This window comes from Candoia aspera, chromosome 3, assembly GCF_035149785.1.
Source record: "Candoia aspera isolate rCanAsp1 chromosome 3, rCanAsp1.hap2, whole genome shotgun sequence".
NCBI lineage: Eukaryota > Metazoa > Chordata > Lepidosauria > Squamata > Boidae > Candoia > Candoia aspera.
The window spans coordinates 58,562,531-58,580,517 of NC_086155.1; the positions used below are offsets into that span (position 1 = coordinate 58,562,531).

At 38.6% G+C, this 17,987-nt stretch overlaps 1 protein-coding gene across 3 annotated transcripts in view; it reads right to left on the reverse strand.

Moving 5' to 3' along the window:
* Positions 1-886: 886 nt before the first annotated feature.
* Positions 887-17,987, reverse strand: part of GPBP1L1 (GC-rich promoter binding protein 1 like 1) — a 31,903-nt gene continuing 14,802 nt past the window's right edge. For 2 of the 3 annotated variants that reach the window (XM_063297847.1, XM_063297848.1), the window contains 9 exons: positions 14,677-14,806; positions 12,229-12,506; positions 10,175-10,247; positions 7,940-8,148; positions 5,900-6,040; positions 5,614-5,772; positions 3,319-3,440; positions 1,980-2,082; positions 887-1,775 (listed from right to left, as the gene is read on the reverse strand). In XM_063297847.1, coding sequence (XP_063153917.1) covers positions 1,626-1,775; positions 1,980-2,082; positions 3,319-3,440; positions 5,614-5,772; positions 5,900-6,040; positions 7,940-8,148; positions 10,175-10,247; positions 12,229-12,506; positions 14,677-14,806 — 1,365 coding nt within the window. In that variant the 3' untranslated portion in view covers positions 887-1,625. The remainder of the gene's footprint in view (positions 1,776-1,979; positions 2,083-3,318; positions 3,441-5,613; positions 5,773-5,899; positions 6,041-7,939; positions 8,149-10,174; positions 10,248-12,228; positions 12,507-14,676; positions 14,807-17,987) is intronic. The other variant, XM_063297849.1, reaches the window with a different exon arrangement.

Genomic DNA, 17,987 nt, shown 5'->3' on the forward strand with positions numbered 1-17,987 from the left:
TAAATACTATGTAAGTTGTTTGTGTTGCTTTAATTCTAATGACTTCTAGCGTGGCAAGTTTGACTTTTTATTGAGCAAAACCCCCTTTAGTATCCTAAAACCAACAGTGGGCTCTAGGAAGTGTCTTGTTCCTTGATCATTAGGAATGTAGTTCTTTGGATGCCAGCCATTATATAAAGTTATGCTACACTTTATGAATATATGCCAGTACAATCTGGGAGATTTGGCAGACTAAAATATGCTTGTGTGCTCATAAAGGTCTCGTCTGTGGGAATTGCAGCCAACCTTGACTGATCTTGAAAACTAAGTAAGATTGCACCTGGGTAGTACTTGGATGGGATATTATCAGGAAATTCCAGGATTATGGGCTAGATTGAAAAGTTGAAAAAACATCCTGGAAGGCGGCAAAAATGATGGCTTCTGTATTGTTCCCAAGAAAATTGTATGAACATGTCCTTAAGCACCAAAAACCAAATTTCACTTGATGGAAGACCAATTTTTCAAACCTCCAAATGCTAAAATTTAAAATGTTGAAAGTTAAGAGAATCTTGACAAAAGCAACACACACACTATACCTCCATGCTCATGTACTGTACCAGAAATTAAATATTAGATGTACAGAAGGATAATCACTGTCCAATTTATCAGTCTTATTTTATACTTAATGTGAACATTTCCATTACTGATGAGATACTCAGTTTTATAGATACCCTTTTTTGATATAAACTTATCCTACACATAGGGCTGGAATTATTCATTTATTCATCAAGAAACAAGTAAATTAGGACTCTCGTTTTGAAAAATTACTCATCTGTGAAGACTGAAGTACAAGAAAGTCTTATTCAAAAAATCTAAACTAGTAATTTGAGAAATGACAGACTCAGAATTGGCAAACTGATGCAAAATATTTATTCCAAGTTAGTTATCTTTTGATGCAGTAGTTTTCCCCCTCATACAGACTCAATGTGATAGTCACTTTTTAAAATCTGTAAATAATGTTATCAAAATAATCTTAATCTTTGAAATCCCACAAAAATTTTATATTTTAACAATCCACCCTGAATATCAAGGTTGCAAGAACACAAACAATTCCTATATCCAAATATTTTACAGCTGTACCCCAAAAAAAAGAAAAACCAAACACGCCTGGTTAAGTGATGAAGCTCCCCGAGCCGCCAAAAAATAAAAAAGTTCCATGTTATTAGCATTAATTTAACACAATTAGAACTTCCGTAGCCATTTTGTCATTGACAATGATTGTTTTAGCACATTATTGCCGTGCAACATTTTGCAATGTGGACGGCAGTATGAGAAGCTTGTGGTTGCCCAACTTAAGTCTTTTGCATCCTGCTCCTGATGAGATTGAACCCATGCCTTGCTCCAGAAGGCGGAATGGATTGTTCTCTACGAAGCACAGAAGGGCAAAACCAAAAAGTAGTAAGCCAATAGCTTTCTTCTTTGGGATATAATTCTTTCCCTTGTGCATGAAGTTTTCAACAATAAAAAACTGAACAGACTTGAGATAGAATAAACTCTGCTTCATTCGAACCCCAAACATTATGTGCTGAACTACAAACTGAGTTTGCTTGGTTGGTTTTATATTGTGGATTTTTTGGTGCCCATTTTCAGGCATCGTCGTCAGAAGTTTCACTGCTACTTGTTTCTGTATCTGACTCTTCAAACTCTGTCTTAAAAGTGCTTCTCCAGTGGGAGAATAGTTGACTGCTTCCCTGGCCTCGAAGAAATTCACTCTTCCGAAAGCCGTTTCTTCTTAGCTAGAGAGAAAAAAAAAGAAAGTTTTCATTTTTGTTTCCTTTTTTCATTCAGAATAAACTCAAATTTTATTTGTTGTCAGATGCACCAAAACAATTTTATTTAGACCACATGGTTTATTATAGTCATTGTTCTCAACCAGATTTGTACACACAACTTAAGTTACAAAAGTAAAATGTTGCTAAAAGACAGGAAGTTGAACATACCTGCTCTGACTTTATTTGGAACTCTTTGAGCTCATCCTCTGTGAGGGGAAGGCAATTCTCATCATTTTCAGGATATTCCTGCCATCCCATTGCTTTCAGTAATCTAGCAAGGAAAAGATAAAGGACAGAAAATACTTGGATTTAAGATGTCATTGTGGAAGAAGAGAGATTTTTATTCCTTATTAAGCACAAGATAATTCACAACTATTTTACTGCTGCTTACCCACTATTTTGGTAAGAACAATATTGTTCTGTAGGAGAGGAATACTTTAATAAAATAAGAGGCTAAGATTATATGAAGCACTTACAGAAAACAGGATGGGGATAAAAAAGCATCAAGGCAAGGTTCTCAAATTGTGTGCCCTTGGTGGTTATGAATGGGGGGAAAATCACATTTTTTTTTAATTGATCCGCCTTGTACAGACAGAGTGGGAGCACTGTCAAAACTTACTCTGGGCTTTGCTCCTTGTTTTGTCTGTGCAAGCTCAAGTGGACAGCTGCAGGACCACAGAGTCTGAGGACCCTGTATCTAAATATTAAAATATTCATTGCTTATGGCTTGTCAGTGAAATAATTTGTTCTATTCCTGGTGAGCCCATGTCACAGAAATTCATCAAATATTTTGGGAAGAGCAGTATCACAACATTTGAGAAACCCTGCACTAAGGCATTAAGTTAAAAAAAAATCCAATTCTTGAATTTTTATACTATATATTGTACATTTGTTTAAAGCTTGACAGGATTGAAGGAACAGGAAGGCAGTTTTTAAACAAAGTCTTTATTGTTTTGGTTCTTTGACAGCAAACAGAGGAGAATGATCTACTTTCACCCCGTATACCCATTTGTGTAAAGGCAGATGGTAAATGTCATCCTTCTGCTGTGTCTGATGAAGCAGCTCCTTAGCAAGATTGAATTGTACCAGAGGCTCATGCAGGCTTGATCTAGCCCCAAGACTGAGGAACCTATGATTAGGAGAGGAAAGACTTCTTCCAATGCAATCATTCTTGCCTTCTCAATAAGGAGTGGGATTCCTTTCCCTCTCCTGTGAAACATTTCTGTGAGAAATGGCAAAAAGCCTTTTTTTTTTTTTGGCTTTTCTGTAAGAAATGGCAAAAAGCTTCCATCAGAATGCATCAACTGCAGGGTATCATGTGAGTGCTGGAAGAGAATGTTTATAGTGAGAAGCCAAAAACCTTTATTGTATTGTACTGGATGTCATGGAGTGATGGTGCCACCTCCAGAAATCACCGGTTCCTGTTTTACGGCTGGCTAAACTTCTATTGATTTCTACAGAGTTCTGGTGGGACAATATTTTCAAGGCCAACTGCCTTTTCCCTCACCTGTGTTCTGCTTCTAAAGAGTGAGAAAGATATTCTCTCTCTTCCAAAGGCAAAGAAAGGCCATTCTGATGGCAGTTCTCCTCCCAGTTTTCCTTTGGTTCTGCTGTACTGCCACCATCCACCTAGTCAGGAACAAGAGACACATCAAAATCACTCTTGTAGAATAGTTATTTTAGCATTCATCAATGACGTTTCAGAAAGCTCTCTAAATTACATGCTCAGGAAGTATAGGCTTTAAGATGAGGCTAATAACTTCCTCAAACCAACACTTAGAAGCAATTGACTGTCCAAGAGTGCTAATAGCTAATTCTACAGTTTAATTTTGAATATAGTTTTTATTAAGAATTTTGATGATAATAAAATCTAATACAAACTAAACTTAAAGAAAAAACAGAAGTAAAAAGTGCAAAAAAAAAAAAGAAGAGAAACATAACAATAAAGAAAAAGAAAAACATATAAAGAAGTGACTTCCAACCTTCACAAGTACAAACAAATTTAGTAACTCTTCACCCCCTCTAAAGTTACAAACATTTATCTCCTCATCCCATATTCCATCTCTTATCTATAAACAAATCCATAAAACATAACCTTTTCAGTCCTGATATTCAAAATTAAACTGTAGAAGTAACAACATATCTTATTTTAACCTTGTTCAGACAAACCATGTTTATATTCCTTCCTTTTAATCTTTAGTTTGTTCAGATATTGTCATAGGATTTGATTTATCTTCATTTCTTCTTTGTCCCATTACACAGAGTTCTTCAAGGCTTTAACAAGCCTCTTTTATAAATCCAGTAGGAAAAAATTATCCAGGTCACTCTCTTGGTTTGTCATTTGTATTTCCCTTTTAAATTTTAAAACCTCAACTGGTTTCTTTTGTAGATCCAGTGAAACATCCTTTTCTAAATCATTCTCTTGGCCTGTCAGTTGTAAATCCACTTTTGATACCATCTCTATCTTGTCAGATAAAATTTGTTCTACGTTTGACATTTTACAGTTTAATTTTGTACTGTTATGCTTTCTGTTTCCTATTTGTTATTCTGTTTGCTCTGTCATATTATGAGTATTTAAACTGTCTTATAATTTAAAATATGGGGATTTTTAAAAGCTTTAAATGCGTATATTGTAATTATTATTTTTTTTGTATTCCTGCTTGGGAATATAAATTATAGAATTATTAATAAACAAAAATCGTTTTCAAGTTTAATCAGGATTGTGTACAGGTAGTCCTACCTTAGTGACCACTCATTCAGCGACCGCTCGAAGTTACAATGGCGCTGAACAAGGAGATGCATGACCGGTCCTCATAGTTGTGGACATTGCAGTGTCCCTGCAGTCACATGATCATGATTTGGGCACTTGGCAACCAGCTTACAATTATGACAGTTGCAGCATCCCACGGTTACATGATTGCTGTTTGCTACCTTCACTGCCAGCTTCCAACAAGCAAAGTCAATGGGGAAGCCGGAAGGTTGCAGATGTTGATCGCTTGATGTTGTGCTTAACAACCATGCAGGATTCACTTAACAACAGCAATTGGAACTGCTGTCATAAATTGGATGGTCATGTGACGTTGCTTTTTACAATCACGTCACTTCCAACGATGGAGTTGCCAGTCCCAATTACCATAGTTAAGCAAGGACTACCTGTATGAGTTTAACACGGGATCGAGAAGAAAAAGTTTGTGCATGTAACAGACTCCAGCATCACTGTAATGATTGAGGATTCCCATCTGTTGAGCTAATACATGGGGAAGTAACTATGCACTGTTGCAAAAATGCATGAAGCCTTAAAGAAAACAGTATCTAGATCAGATCCTTTACTTCAAAGGAGTGTACCTATTCTTCATTCTCAAAGATGAAAAGAAATTCCAATTATCTATCACAATGGTAAAAATTACGTGTTTGTGCTATGTACTTTGCATTTCTAGAGTTAAGCATAGCTTGATTGATTTTAATTTATCATCCAGAATGGAAGTGTTTACATTTGTATAAATTATCTACAGCAATCACAGTACATGAAGACAAATAGCTTTTGCTTATGTACTGTTCCTCATATTTTCAAAGCTGTCATTAATGCTTGCTACAATTTTTTTTATTTTTTTTTCCTATGTTTTATACAAGACAAAAAAACAGAATCAAGATCAACATATATATGCTAGTGCTCTCAGAATGTAGCAAGTTTACTAAATACCCATGCAAACTCGTTCTACAAGTCTTCTTCCAAAATACTGGGAAAGTACTTAAAATATCTCTTGACAACATAATTATTTAAAAAAAGAAACAGAACTCTTACATCCTCCAGTTTGTTGTTCTCATGGCGCTCTGGCAATTCTCCATTCCTGTCATCCTTCAGAGCTTTTAGGAACTCACTCTTCTTATCTGTGGTGCGGCGCATCAGCTTTGTCAAGCGAGAGGAGTTTATTTCAATAGGAGGGGTGGTACTGGAGGGACTCTGGGGATAGAGTAATTGTACTGTAAATCTATTAAAATTCACTGATTTGCTAGAGGGAGCTGAAACTGGTTAATTTTTAAAGTCCCTTCTGATTCATAGTATGTTTAGTTCGACCATACACACTTACCTCTTTGGAGGAGGTGAGAACAGAGCCACTGGCTAATACAGCTGGTTTGGTTACAGACACAGGACTGGTAAAAGCTGAATCACGGCTGGAGGTTAGTGAGCTTGGTTTATGTTCACTTCTGTTAGCTTTCCACTGATTTGGCTATAATAAAGAAACATGCAGCAACAATAGCGATAAATTTGCATAAAACCAACACTGACTTAGTAAACTGCTGTCTTCTGAAAAACTACACTTATTTAAAATGTTCCTTTTGGGATCCCTATTGTACATTTTTCTGACATGGCTATATTCCAGATCCTAACAAAATCCCACAGAATATCAAATGATTTGGAAAAATACCAAATGATCCCAAATGCATTTTGCCCAAGGTCAAAGTGAAAAATAGTGCTAGAAAATGAAAGTGAAGGAAATGTTTTACTTATTAATTTGTTTCATTAAATTTGTCATGGCCACCCACTCCAGTAGACTCTTGCAAAATCTAATACCAGCTAAAACAATGAAAAACATAGGTAAAAAAAAAAGGACAGTCCAGATTAAAAACAGCCACAATAAAACACATCACAACAGCCACCCCCTCCCAACACATTTACCTCAGACCTTGGAACAAAGCCAGGTTTTAAGGGCTTTCCAGAACCTGAGGAGAATGGGTTTGTCATCCATATCTCTGGGGGGACACTGTTCCAGAGGGTGGGGGCTCTGCAGAGAAGACATGTGTCCTAAGTCATTTCCAATCTGCCTGAATGTACTGGGAGGGCAGGCAGAAACTCTGGGAGAGAGGTGGTCCCTCAGATAACCAGGCCCTATGCCATGAAGGGCTTGAAAAACCTTGAATTGCACCAAGAAACCAAGTGGTAACCAATGCACTTGTGTGGCAATGGTGACACATGAGCACAGCGAGTAGTGGCCATTATTGCTCAAGCCACTGCATTTTAAACCAGCTGTAGCTTTCAGATGGTCTTCAAAGATAGCCCCATATAGAACACATTGCAATAGTTCAATTGTGAGGCAAGCAGGGCAAGAGTGACTGAAAGAGCTCCCAGTTAAGGAAGGAGCACAACTGGCACACAAGATGAACCTGTGCCAAAGTCCTCCAGGCCACAGCTTCCACCTGCTCTTTAAGCAGTAGCTGTGAGTCCAGGAGGCGCCCCAGGTTGAACACCAGTCTTAAATGGCAAAGTGCAACCCCATCAAAGACCAACAGTGGAAGTATCCCCAACTCAGGTGGAACTAACAGCCAGAGCCACAGTCTTGTCAGAACTGAGCTGAAATCTATTCCTCCCCATCCAGACCCGAACAGCCTTCAGACACTAGGTCTACAGCTTGACCTCAACAGTTTGACTTACACAGCCAGGGATTGAGATGTAAAGCTGGGTATCATCAGCATACTGATACCAAACTCCAAATTGGCGGATGACCTCACCCAGCAGTTTCATGTGGATGTTAAACAGGAGGGCAGAGAGTGCTGAACCCTGAGGCACCCCACAAGTGAGGAATCACAGGTAAAATCTCTCTCCTCCTATCAACACTGATTGGAACCAACCGCAGAGGAAGGAGGCAATCCACTGCAACACAGTGCTTCCTACTCCCAGCCTCTGTAGCCAGTCCACAAGGATACTGTTGCTGAATTACCAAAAGCGGCTGAGAGATTAAGGAGCACAAGGATTGATGCACCACCCCGCCCTAGCTTGTCCAAAGATCATGGATAAGTGCAACCAATACTGTCTCCGTACCATACCCTGGTGTGAAACTCAAACTGAAATGGGTCCAGATAATCCATTGCCACCAAGATCCTCTGTAACTGCCGACTGACACCTTAAAAGAAGACCATCTTCTTTTAAATGTCTAAGCAATGCTAACTGAAAACATTAAAAAGGAGAACTGTACCAAGTTTCCAACAGTCAGTATGAGGGACCACACAGATCCTCCCATACTGTTAATATCTTATCTCCATATAAGATTGCACTTGATTTAGTATAGCACAAATATTTTTGATAGTTATTAACAATTTCAATTGTCCCTGTTACTGTAATAGCTACTCACTGACATTCTGTGTACCTTTGATGGGGGTGCTGCAGGCTTAGGAACCAGATTTTTGTAGACACTTGGGACAATGGGGGTTGCCTTGTTGCCATTTGAAAGCTGAGGTCCTGGTGATGTGAATGCAGCTGAGAAGGCAGCAGCAGGATCCTCTTTTGAAACCTTTTTGATGACCAGCATCTTGGTAGGTTGCTTGGCACTAGGAGGATTTTCTAATAAAACAGCATGGAAGGAACTTAGTATTTCAACAAAAAACTAGTTCACCCCAGTTCATTTCCTGTACCTGCTCATGTTAAGTCAGTGCAGAAAGTGACCAGACACAAATTTGGAAGCTGAGAATATTCTAAATGTTAAACAAATCAATTTAATGTTATTTAAAGAGATCCTGTAAGAATATTTTTACATGATGTTATAAGCTTATTTTTATGCCCAACTGAATGAAATGATGTTGAGTACTAAAAACCTAGCAACTGCGTAAGACTTTCACTAAAATCCTAATTTCAGTTTTAGTTCTTCACCTTTCCTCTCCTTTTCTATTACACATCATGTATATTATTGCTTACCAATATTAAAGGCTACCTGAAACATGGGCATTATATATTGATGTGAGTCACAGTTGAAAGTTTAGTTGTAAGTGTTGGTCAATATAACCTAATCTTACAAATCTGAACAAAGCAAGTCTTACGCTGCTTTAGGCATTTATTTGATCTGTGTTCAATGACACAATGAGAGCCAGTTTGGTCTAGTGGTTAAGGTTCTGGGTTAGAAACCAGGATTCTGTGAGTCCTAGTCCCGCCTTAGGCATGAAAGCCAGCTGGGTGACCTTGGACCAGTCACTTTCTCTCAGCCCAACTCGATGCAATGTAGACTAACCGCCTTGTGGTGCACCCCAGGCAATGTGACTTGTCATGGCTAAATAGTCCACACATCTGGCTGCTGGACCTCACAAGGATTTCCCAACAAGAAAAAAAGCAGCATGAACACTGAACTGCTATGCCATACGATAACACCCCCACCCCCCGACACAATTATATAAAGATTTGGAAATATGTCTGTGTTCAATGGTTCTTATACTTTTAAAAGTATATATCAAACTCTAGACTTAAAGTCATGTGCTACATGATAAGTAGACACATGGAAATTAGCCAGTAAGCCAGGACCATCTACTACATTATATAATACAGAATCTTAGTGATCTCCAAGTGTCAGCCATTATTAGTATATATTCATCATTAGAGAGCCAGCCGTGTAGTGGCTAAGATGATGGACTGCAAACCAAGAGACCATGAGTTGTAATCCTCCCTTAGGCATGGAAACCCGCTGGGTGACTTTAGAGCTGCAAAGGACTGAGCTGAAATAAATATAAGGAGGAATGAGACAAATAATCAGATTTTGGATGTTCTCTGGAGTTCCTGTTACAGATTAGTTCTTTTGTAAGATTGTTTACTTTTTTAATTTAAATTTGAAAATGCATTTCAATAGCTGAAATGTTCATTAAATTATTCAACTGAGCTTATGAGCAGAAATACTTTGAACTAGAGTGAGTGATATATGGCCACCCATCCCACTAATAGGACTCTGGGGGACTAACAAGAAATAAAATCCTTCCTTCCTTCCTTCCTTCCTCCCTCCCTCCTCAGTGACTGTTTGAACTTACGACGGTGCTGAACTAGTCTTACAACAGTCACAGCATCCCACAGTCACATGATCGCCATATGCAGCCTTCACTGGTTCACTGCAACCTTCCAACATGCAAAGTCAATGGGGAAGACAGCAGGAGGTCGTGAATGGAGACCACACGTTGTGCTTAACGACGGCAACTGGAAGTGTTGTTGCTAAGCAGTGCCACCATGTGACATCATGCTTTACAACCGCGTCGCTTAGCGATGGAAATTCTGGTCCCAATTACCATCGTTAAGTGAGGACTACGTGTGTGACTGTGTGCACACGCACACACCACCAATGCAACTCTGGACGGCTAACAAGAATTAAAATATCACACACACACACAGTCACCATTCCCAGCCAACTAATATAAAGTGGCTCCCCAGAACACCATTCACCAATAACATGGGCTCAACTACACTCCTAGCCCCTATGCCTGGTAAAACAGCCAGATCTTCAAGGTTTTATGAAAAGTGAGCAGAATTGGGGATAGCCAAACCTTGGGCAGTATGATTAGACTATTTCTATAATTTATTACAGAAAATGCCTCTCTGCCAATGCCTCAGTACCTACCCCAAACACCAGATGGAGTTCCAGCTGGTTTCCCCTGGCTGTTCTGTTTTCCAGCTTCTGGATTCAACGATGGCTGTAACAAGCACACCAAAAAGTCAGGCATTTCATGTTTTGGTACAGAGTTTCAATTTCATTAAATTTCCAAGCTAGATATGTTTCATCCAACATTTTCTCTCTCCACATATATTAAGATTTTGACAATTTACCTACATAGAATCTAACATTTGTTTTGTAATGGATTTTGACAGGAGAAAACTGTTGCACATTAAAACCGTAAGAAACAATAATAAATGTTATGAAAGGACAAGTCTGGTGAACTGGTGCACAATTAGGAGAGGAAATCCTTGGCACCTGAACTCCCTCTAATTATGACTGCAAAATTACCAATGCTGATTCCTATCACTTTAATGCAGGAAATGTGTAGAAACTATAACATACTCTATAATATCTTGACATCGTTTTTGTCCTAACAGTGACACACACACACAGACAAGGAGTAGTTCTCTAATGTTTATTACTGCTACATAAACAGAATCCTAACAAACTGAATAAGCGTGGGAAAAACCCAGACAGATAAACCCCGAAAGCTAAGGCGGGCCTGATCTGTGTCTCTTTGAATGGCTGCTTAATTCCTCAGTACTACGCATGCGCTTTACAGCCTGGATGGGAGCCCATTGCTCGCCATCCTTACTCATGACAGTTTTTAGAAACATGAAGTGTCCCCTCATCCCCGCCGAAAAATAAACAGGAAGTCCTGGTCCCTTGCACTATTACCTCTGGATAGTAGAAGGTTGTCCTCCCTTGATGTAAAACTTTTAAAAGTTATAGTACAGCCTTCTTTGCCTTGCTCAATAAGTTAGTATACTAATGGATGTCGTCAACATTGATGACTGATATATTCTAGCAACCAACACTAAAAATATTCTATGTAAATAAATTTCTCCATTAGCTGCCACTTCTTCGTATCAACTTTCCATTTTCCTGAATAACTGAAGTTGTCTCATACATTATGGAGAAAACCAGCATCCCATTATGACTAAGATGTTGGGGAAACCATGTTTAAGTCCCTCTCAATAGTCAGAGCTCACTGAGTAAGTTTGGGCCAGCCACTTTTACTCAGCCCAACCTACCTCATAGGGCAAGTATGAATAATGTACATGAATTCCAGAATTACTTTAAACTGTATTTAGACCTAGTGGAATGCAGTAATAAAAACAAAGAAATACTATTGCCTTGATTCCTTGATCATTTTACACTACTGAATTAAGAAGAATTGGGGACTGTGTAGGCATCTCCAGCAACACTGGAGAATCACTTAATCAGTATTTTTACCTTCCAACTGTAGAAAAGTGGAAACATTTGCTCTCTAGAGTACCATATTTCAGAGGATACTAATATAACTGAATAAAGGTTTATCAGCACACAAGTAGTATAATGCTTTAAATGTGCATTTGTTCCCAAAATTTAATTTAAGCTAAGTTACATTTGGAAATTAATTACAGTACTCCCTCTTAGTTATGGAATACAGCTGGAAAGATTTATATTTTATAAAGTCAGTTGAAAATTCAGAAGAACTTTGTTATTTTCTTTCAGATTTAATCCATAGGAATCCTTTGTAGCTAGAATAATGAAATAACTATTGTTTTGTGATTGTTTTTAATAATGCATATGCTAGTCATGGTTTTATTTATACCATTCTCCAGGAAAAAGATACAGATACTACATTTAAAGAACATCTGAGTACAAAACAGCAGACTATTCAGTAATCAGTTACAGTACAAGAATATTCAGCATAGTACAACAAAATACATGTTATGATAACAGAAAGGCATTCAGTGGCAGAATGAATTTTTCCTCCTCTTCCACCTTCCATTCTAAAATAGCTGGGAATATTGTAGAGCAGATGTGAGGCATGCACAGGAGAGTGTGAGGGAAAGCTAAGGGAAATATTATAGAAATGAGTGTCTTCTTGTGTAATACTTGATGTAGCTAGAAATCCTCCAGTGCTGATGAGAAGATGGTTTGAAATTTCATTCAAAGTAGAGTATACTTACAAAATCTTCTTCCTCAAACTGCAATTTCTCCTTCCCTTCCTTCTCCTCCCTAGCTTCAGCAGGTGGCTTTTCCTGAAATGCTGAACTCTTTCGGGAGTGGAAATTGCCATTCCAGTGGCGATGAGATCCAGTTCCTCCTCCTCTCTGACTCATGCCATCATGGCCACGTGAAGGACCATGCCAACCTGGCTGACTGCCAGCTAGCCCAACATGAGTTCCTTTAGAAACACCAGAATCCACAGAATCATGGCGGTGCAGGGAAGGCTGATGCCAGCAGTCTGGATAAGGTGAAGGCAGTTAAATGAACAAAGCTAGTTATCATCTGAAAAATGCCACAGTATACAAGATCTACTGCAAAAGATTTGATAGAACAATGTATTATATAATCATAGAGCACCTCCTGACTAATAAACAGATTCAGTTGAGAGAAGTCACAGATATTGTTAGAGGGTATATTTGTCTGGCTAAATTATGTTCTTGGGTTAAACAAGGTACTCCCCCAGAAGTACAAGTTATGCTGTTTGGTGATATCCTTGATCTTAAATCCCTCACTATTACTTCACACTAAGTATTTCTGGTGCTCAAAATGCCTTTTTTCAGCCTAGAAAAATCTGAGCCTGCTGATTGTGAGCCTACTAGAATCCAGAGAGCCTTACAACATACTGTATATAATGTCTGGTAGCTTCCTTTTTAGATTATTGCAATGCATTATATTTAAAGTGTGTCTTTGAAAAGTATCCAGGAACATCAGTTAGTTCAATACTAGGTAGCAAGAAAGCTAACTGGGAGTCACCATATATTCATATTATATGGATGCGCTCATTACTATCTGTACCAGTTACAATTCATCTCTAGACTAAATTCAAAATGCTGACATTAAGGCTCTAACCAGTGACATGATAGACTTCTATAATACAGTAAATTTAACCATCCACCAAATCTGCATGCTAGGTAGATCCCAGAGCATCACAAAGAACCACAGGGTACAGGTAGTCCTTGCTTAATGACAGTAATTGGGACTGAAATTTCCATCGCTAAGCGATGTAGTCATAAAGTGTAACTTCACATGACCACATCGCTTAGCAACAGAAATCCCAGAAGTCCCTGTTGCTGCCATTAAGTGAAAATAAAGTGAGGACCTCCTCACAACTTCCTGCCAGCTTCCAACAGCCAAAGTCCCAGGCTGCTCACAAGCAGGCTGGCAGGTATGTGGTGCGTGCATTTTCAGGCCCAGGGGGGCTGCTGCTGGGTGGGGGAGGGTGCGTGGGCAGTTGTAACAGTGCGAGTGATTTTGGGCCTGGAGATGGATCCTGCTGGGTGGGGGAGACTTAAACAAGCGACTTGCCACCATCCCCGCCGGCTTCCCCATTGACTTTGCTTGTGTGAAGCCGGCAGGGAGGGTTGCAAATGGTGATCACGTGACCGTGGAGTGCTGCAACCATCCTAAGTGCAAGCTGGTTGCCAAGCATCCAGAATGCAATCACATGACCACGATGGTAATGCGACGGCTAGAACTTCAAGGACCAGTCGTAACTGCCATTTGTTCAGCACCATTGCAACTTCAGTCGCTGAATGAGTGGTTGGCAAGCGAGGACCACCTGTACATCAATAAGAAATTAACACTCAAATATTTTAAAGCCTCATTTGCATGTCATTCCAAATCAACTTGTGGTCATGCACGGTATGCTGTTAAAATTAATAACATGGGTTAAATTATATTTAAGGCAGAATCTCTAACCAAATTAATCTTGGCTCTTGCATTATCTGGACTAAGATGATCTCTGATCTCCATGCATAGAAATATTATTTATTAATTAACAATATTGCTACATCACTAACTTCCAAAGACTCCCAGTGGTTAACAAATAAAAATCATAAATGTATCACATAAAAACATCTCCCCATGCTAAACCTGGAGGTCCTCTAACTCTTCCTCAATTATTAAAATCTCTCTGAAACATTTCTAAAGGGCCCTCCAGAAGTTATCAGGGACAGTGCCATTTGAATCTCAGGAGGCAATGGTCCCTGTAGAGGCCTATGCATAGAAGGAGCATGTTCTTGCTCCTCCTCCTCAGATTTCATTTAGGAGTGGCACGCTGAAAACTCCATACTGACTGAATATACAAGATGGGTCAGTTCTACCTGAGTAAATAGTCCTTCAGATACCTAGATGCAAAGTCATACAATGCTTTATACTGTAGTTACCAATCAACATTTATATTATACAGTACCCAGAACCAATTCGGTGTTCACAAAATTAGCAAGTAGGATGTTACATTTTGCAACAACCATAACTTCTGAATAATCTTCAAAGACAGTGCATCACATAGCTCATTGAAGTAGTCAGTAAACTGGAGGGTGGAGAGCCACAAAATGGGGGTATTCTAGCTGCAGTGCCAAGCCTATTTTTTCTTCCATGATTTATTAATCCAACAATGTGTTATATACCTCCAGCAGTTCTGAGGGGCCCATTATTAAAGAAACCATCGGAAGAGTTGTGGCGTCTCCGGCTTACACCAAAGCGGCCTTCTCCCCGAGGAAGATGCTCTCCATGCTTTTCAAAAGTAGCTCCGGGAGCCTGTGAACAAAGGGAAAACATATAAAGACTGCTGTGACTGTATTAACAGTACAGTCATGAATACCACATGAGCTTTCAGGAGCATATCAACAACAAATTTAAAAGTAAACAAAGTCACACATGTAAGACACAAAGGACAACTTTATGCACCAAGTTTAATAATATAATTTTGCAATCTTTAAAACATTTCTCAGAATTCATTTGAAATCTTTAACAATATAGCAAAAGAGTATTTGTTACTATAGCACACTAAATTGATCAGTCTCAAGCAGCTTAGGACCTACATATATCATCCAGAACAAATTACTATATTAAAAAAAAGGATTATTTCATACAAATGCACCATCAGGTTTTATTAAATTAACTTTTAAATTACTTCTCAGATTAAACCAACCTACTGTAAAACTTGTCTATTTTATCATAAAATATGGCAGAAATCAATTTGTTTTGCATATATTTCCAACATTGCTAATATTCTGAAAAATATAATTCTATCTGGAAGGTCAGAATATAATGTCATGTTTTCCTATCAGGTTTCCATTTTAAACTAAAAGTTATGTGGTTTTACCAAAATATTTTGAGTGTGTCAATACACTGCATATAACTCCCACACTATCTGCCAGGCAGGCCACTTCAATCTTGCAGGGTTGGCACACTCCAGGTTCCTTCGATTAAACAATGTCATCTGTCAAGACCTTGGAAGCATGCCTTCTCTGCAGCAGCACCTGCCCTCTAGAATGAGGTTCCTCCTGAGATCCAGATGGCCCACTCCGTTGTTGTTTAGAAGAGTGGTGAAGACATGGCTCTTCAACCAGGCCTTTGGATAGTGATCTGATCCTGTGTAGCATCATTCCATTTGGTCTGTCATGCTTGCCATTTTTTATCTTTTACTGATGTTACTGTAATTTCTTTGATTGTTTTAAGTCACCCAGGGCAGCATAAAAATTTAATAAAATAAAAATAACTACTATTACTACATTACTACTACTACTACTACTATCTGCATTGAGATGCAGTCTACAGTACATTGGCTTGCAGGGTAGTTCCCAGATTAGAGATGCCAGCTTGCATAGAACAGCATGAGCACTGTTAGGGTAAATCTGGGCTTTGGTTGCACTTGTAGCCAAAATGTTCGTAGACTCTCTTAATGAGAGAGGGGATGCCACATGTGGCATGGATACAACAAATGATAATATAGTCTACATTTTGTCTTATTAAAAAGTATTATCAGAAAGCCTCAAGCGGCCAAAATTATGATGGACTGTGGAGGTCAGTCTTTGGATTACAACTACTCATTCAGCAACTGTTCAAACCTGTGACGGTGTTGAACTAGAGGGACTTATGACCAGTTGTAGAAGTTCTGGCCATCGAAGCATCCCCACGGCCACAATTTCCGATGTTCCCTGCCAGCTTCCCACAAGCAAAGTCAATGGGGAAGTCAGCAGGAAGTCAGAAGTTGCTGTCACATGAGGGCCTCGCTTACTGACTTGTGTGGTCCTCGCTTAATGACAGCAACCAGGACTGCGGAGTTGCTGTCACTAAGCGACGTGGCCACATGACATCACGCTTTATGACTGCTTTGCTTAGCAACAGAAAACCCAGTCCCAATTGCCATCATAACCCAAGGACTACCTGTACTGGCCCACCTGCTGTTGGCCATAGTATATGGATAATAGTGACTTGGTATGTAAGAAGAATATGTAAATAGTAAAGAACTTCTATCAGTGAATGAAAGGAAAGAAGAAAGGGAAGAATGCAATATGTATAAATGATAGTAATCTGATCTTGTGTAGTGGAGCTGATGAATACACATATGAAAGTTAAGAGGTAGGTTTAATAATGAACGAAAGGGCTAAAATCCATGTCACTAAATGAAAGAGTTGTAAATCAATAAATTGTGGTAACTGCATGTTATGCTCCAGTAAAAACAGTCAAAGAATCAGATGAGTTTGGGGAAACTGCATCCCTGTCCCAATGTGGCATATCCAACTTGCTGTGGCCTATCTCTGCAGTACATTCCATCTGTCACCTCACATGTCCCACAGTGGCATGTCTCGCAGTCTATATACTTCATATATTCCCAACACCTTCCCTCCCCTGAACCTCTAATGCTCTTGACTTTTTCCTGTTTCCCTACCACCACTTCTGCCCAAATCAAACAGCCCCATTTCAAACCCTGCCCAATTAAAATACCTGACTCTAGATGTTCTATGCATGGAGCATTTTCCATATTCCTTGTCAAGTTAACATGTTAACTATCAACTTTTATTAATTCTTTAATATTTTTATTCTCAACAATTAATATTGGTAAACACTGAAACCAATCTCATTGTTTGCCTTTTGTTCTATAGCTGGGCTCGTTTGGTTTTGGTCAAATGTGATTTATTCCATAAAATATGGTTAAAAAAACTATGACATAGTCCAGTGCTTAGACCCAATCTGTGTATAACCTCAGCTGTATTTAAAATCCCTTCATGAATCTTTTCAGACCTTAATGGATCTCTGTTCTCAATTTCAACTGTTGAAGTTACAACAATGTATAGAAAAGGAATATATGGGGCTATGTTCTTTCTATATTTATCTTATACTTTTAATATTGCCTTTATACTTAAGCATGACTGTCTGTATAATACAAAAGATTCCTAATGAAATCATTATACAAATTTGTTCAATATGAATATAAATAGTGATTAACACCAACCCATAATGGATTCAGTTATCCTGCATAATAAATGGTATTTGGAAATCTTAACTCTTTTATATATTGTTTCTATAGTACTAACTTAGAAATTAACCTACATTCTCCCTTAAGGACTAAAAGCTTCTGCCAATCTTTCAGTGTTGGACTTTTATGAACATGAAATAAGCAATGTCTATGACTAATTCATTTTAGCTTTGTTGTTTTCTTGCAGATGTTTCATTGCCAGACTAGGCAACATCTTAATGCTGAAGATGTTTAGCACTGAAGATGTTGCCTAGTCTGGCAATGAAACGTCTGCAAGAAAACAACAAAGCTCAGAGAGCACCAAGGACTCCATAGTTCAACCCTGAGCTACAAATATTCGCTTCAATTGGTAATTCATTTGATTAAAAATATGGTGAAAATTAACGATGCATTTAATACAGGCAGATTAGATTGTTCTGCTGCAAAAACAAACAAACCACAATACCCAATATATTT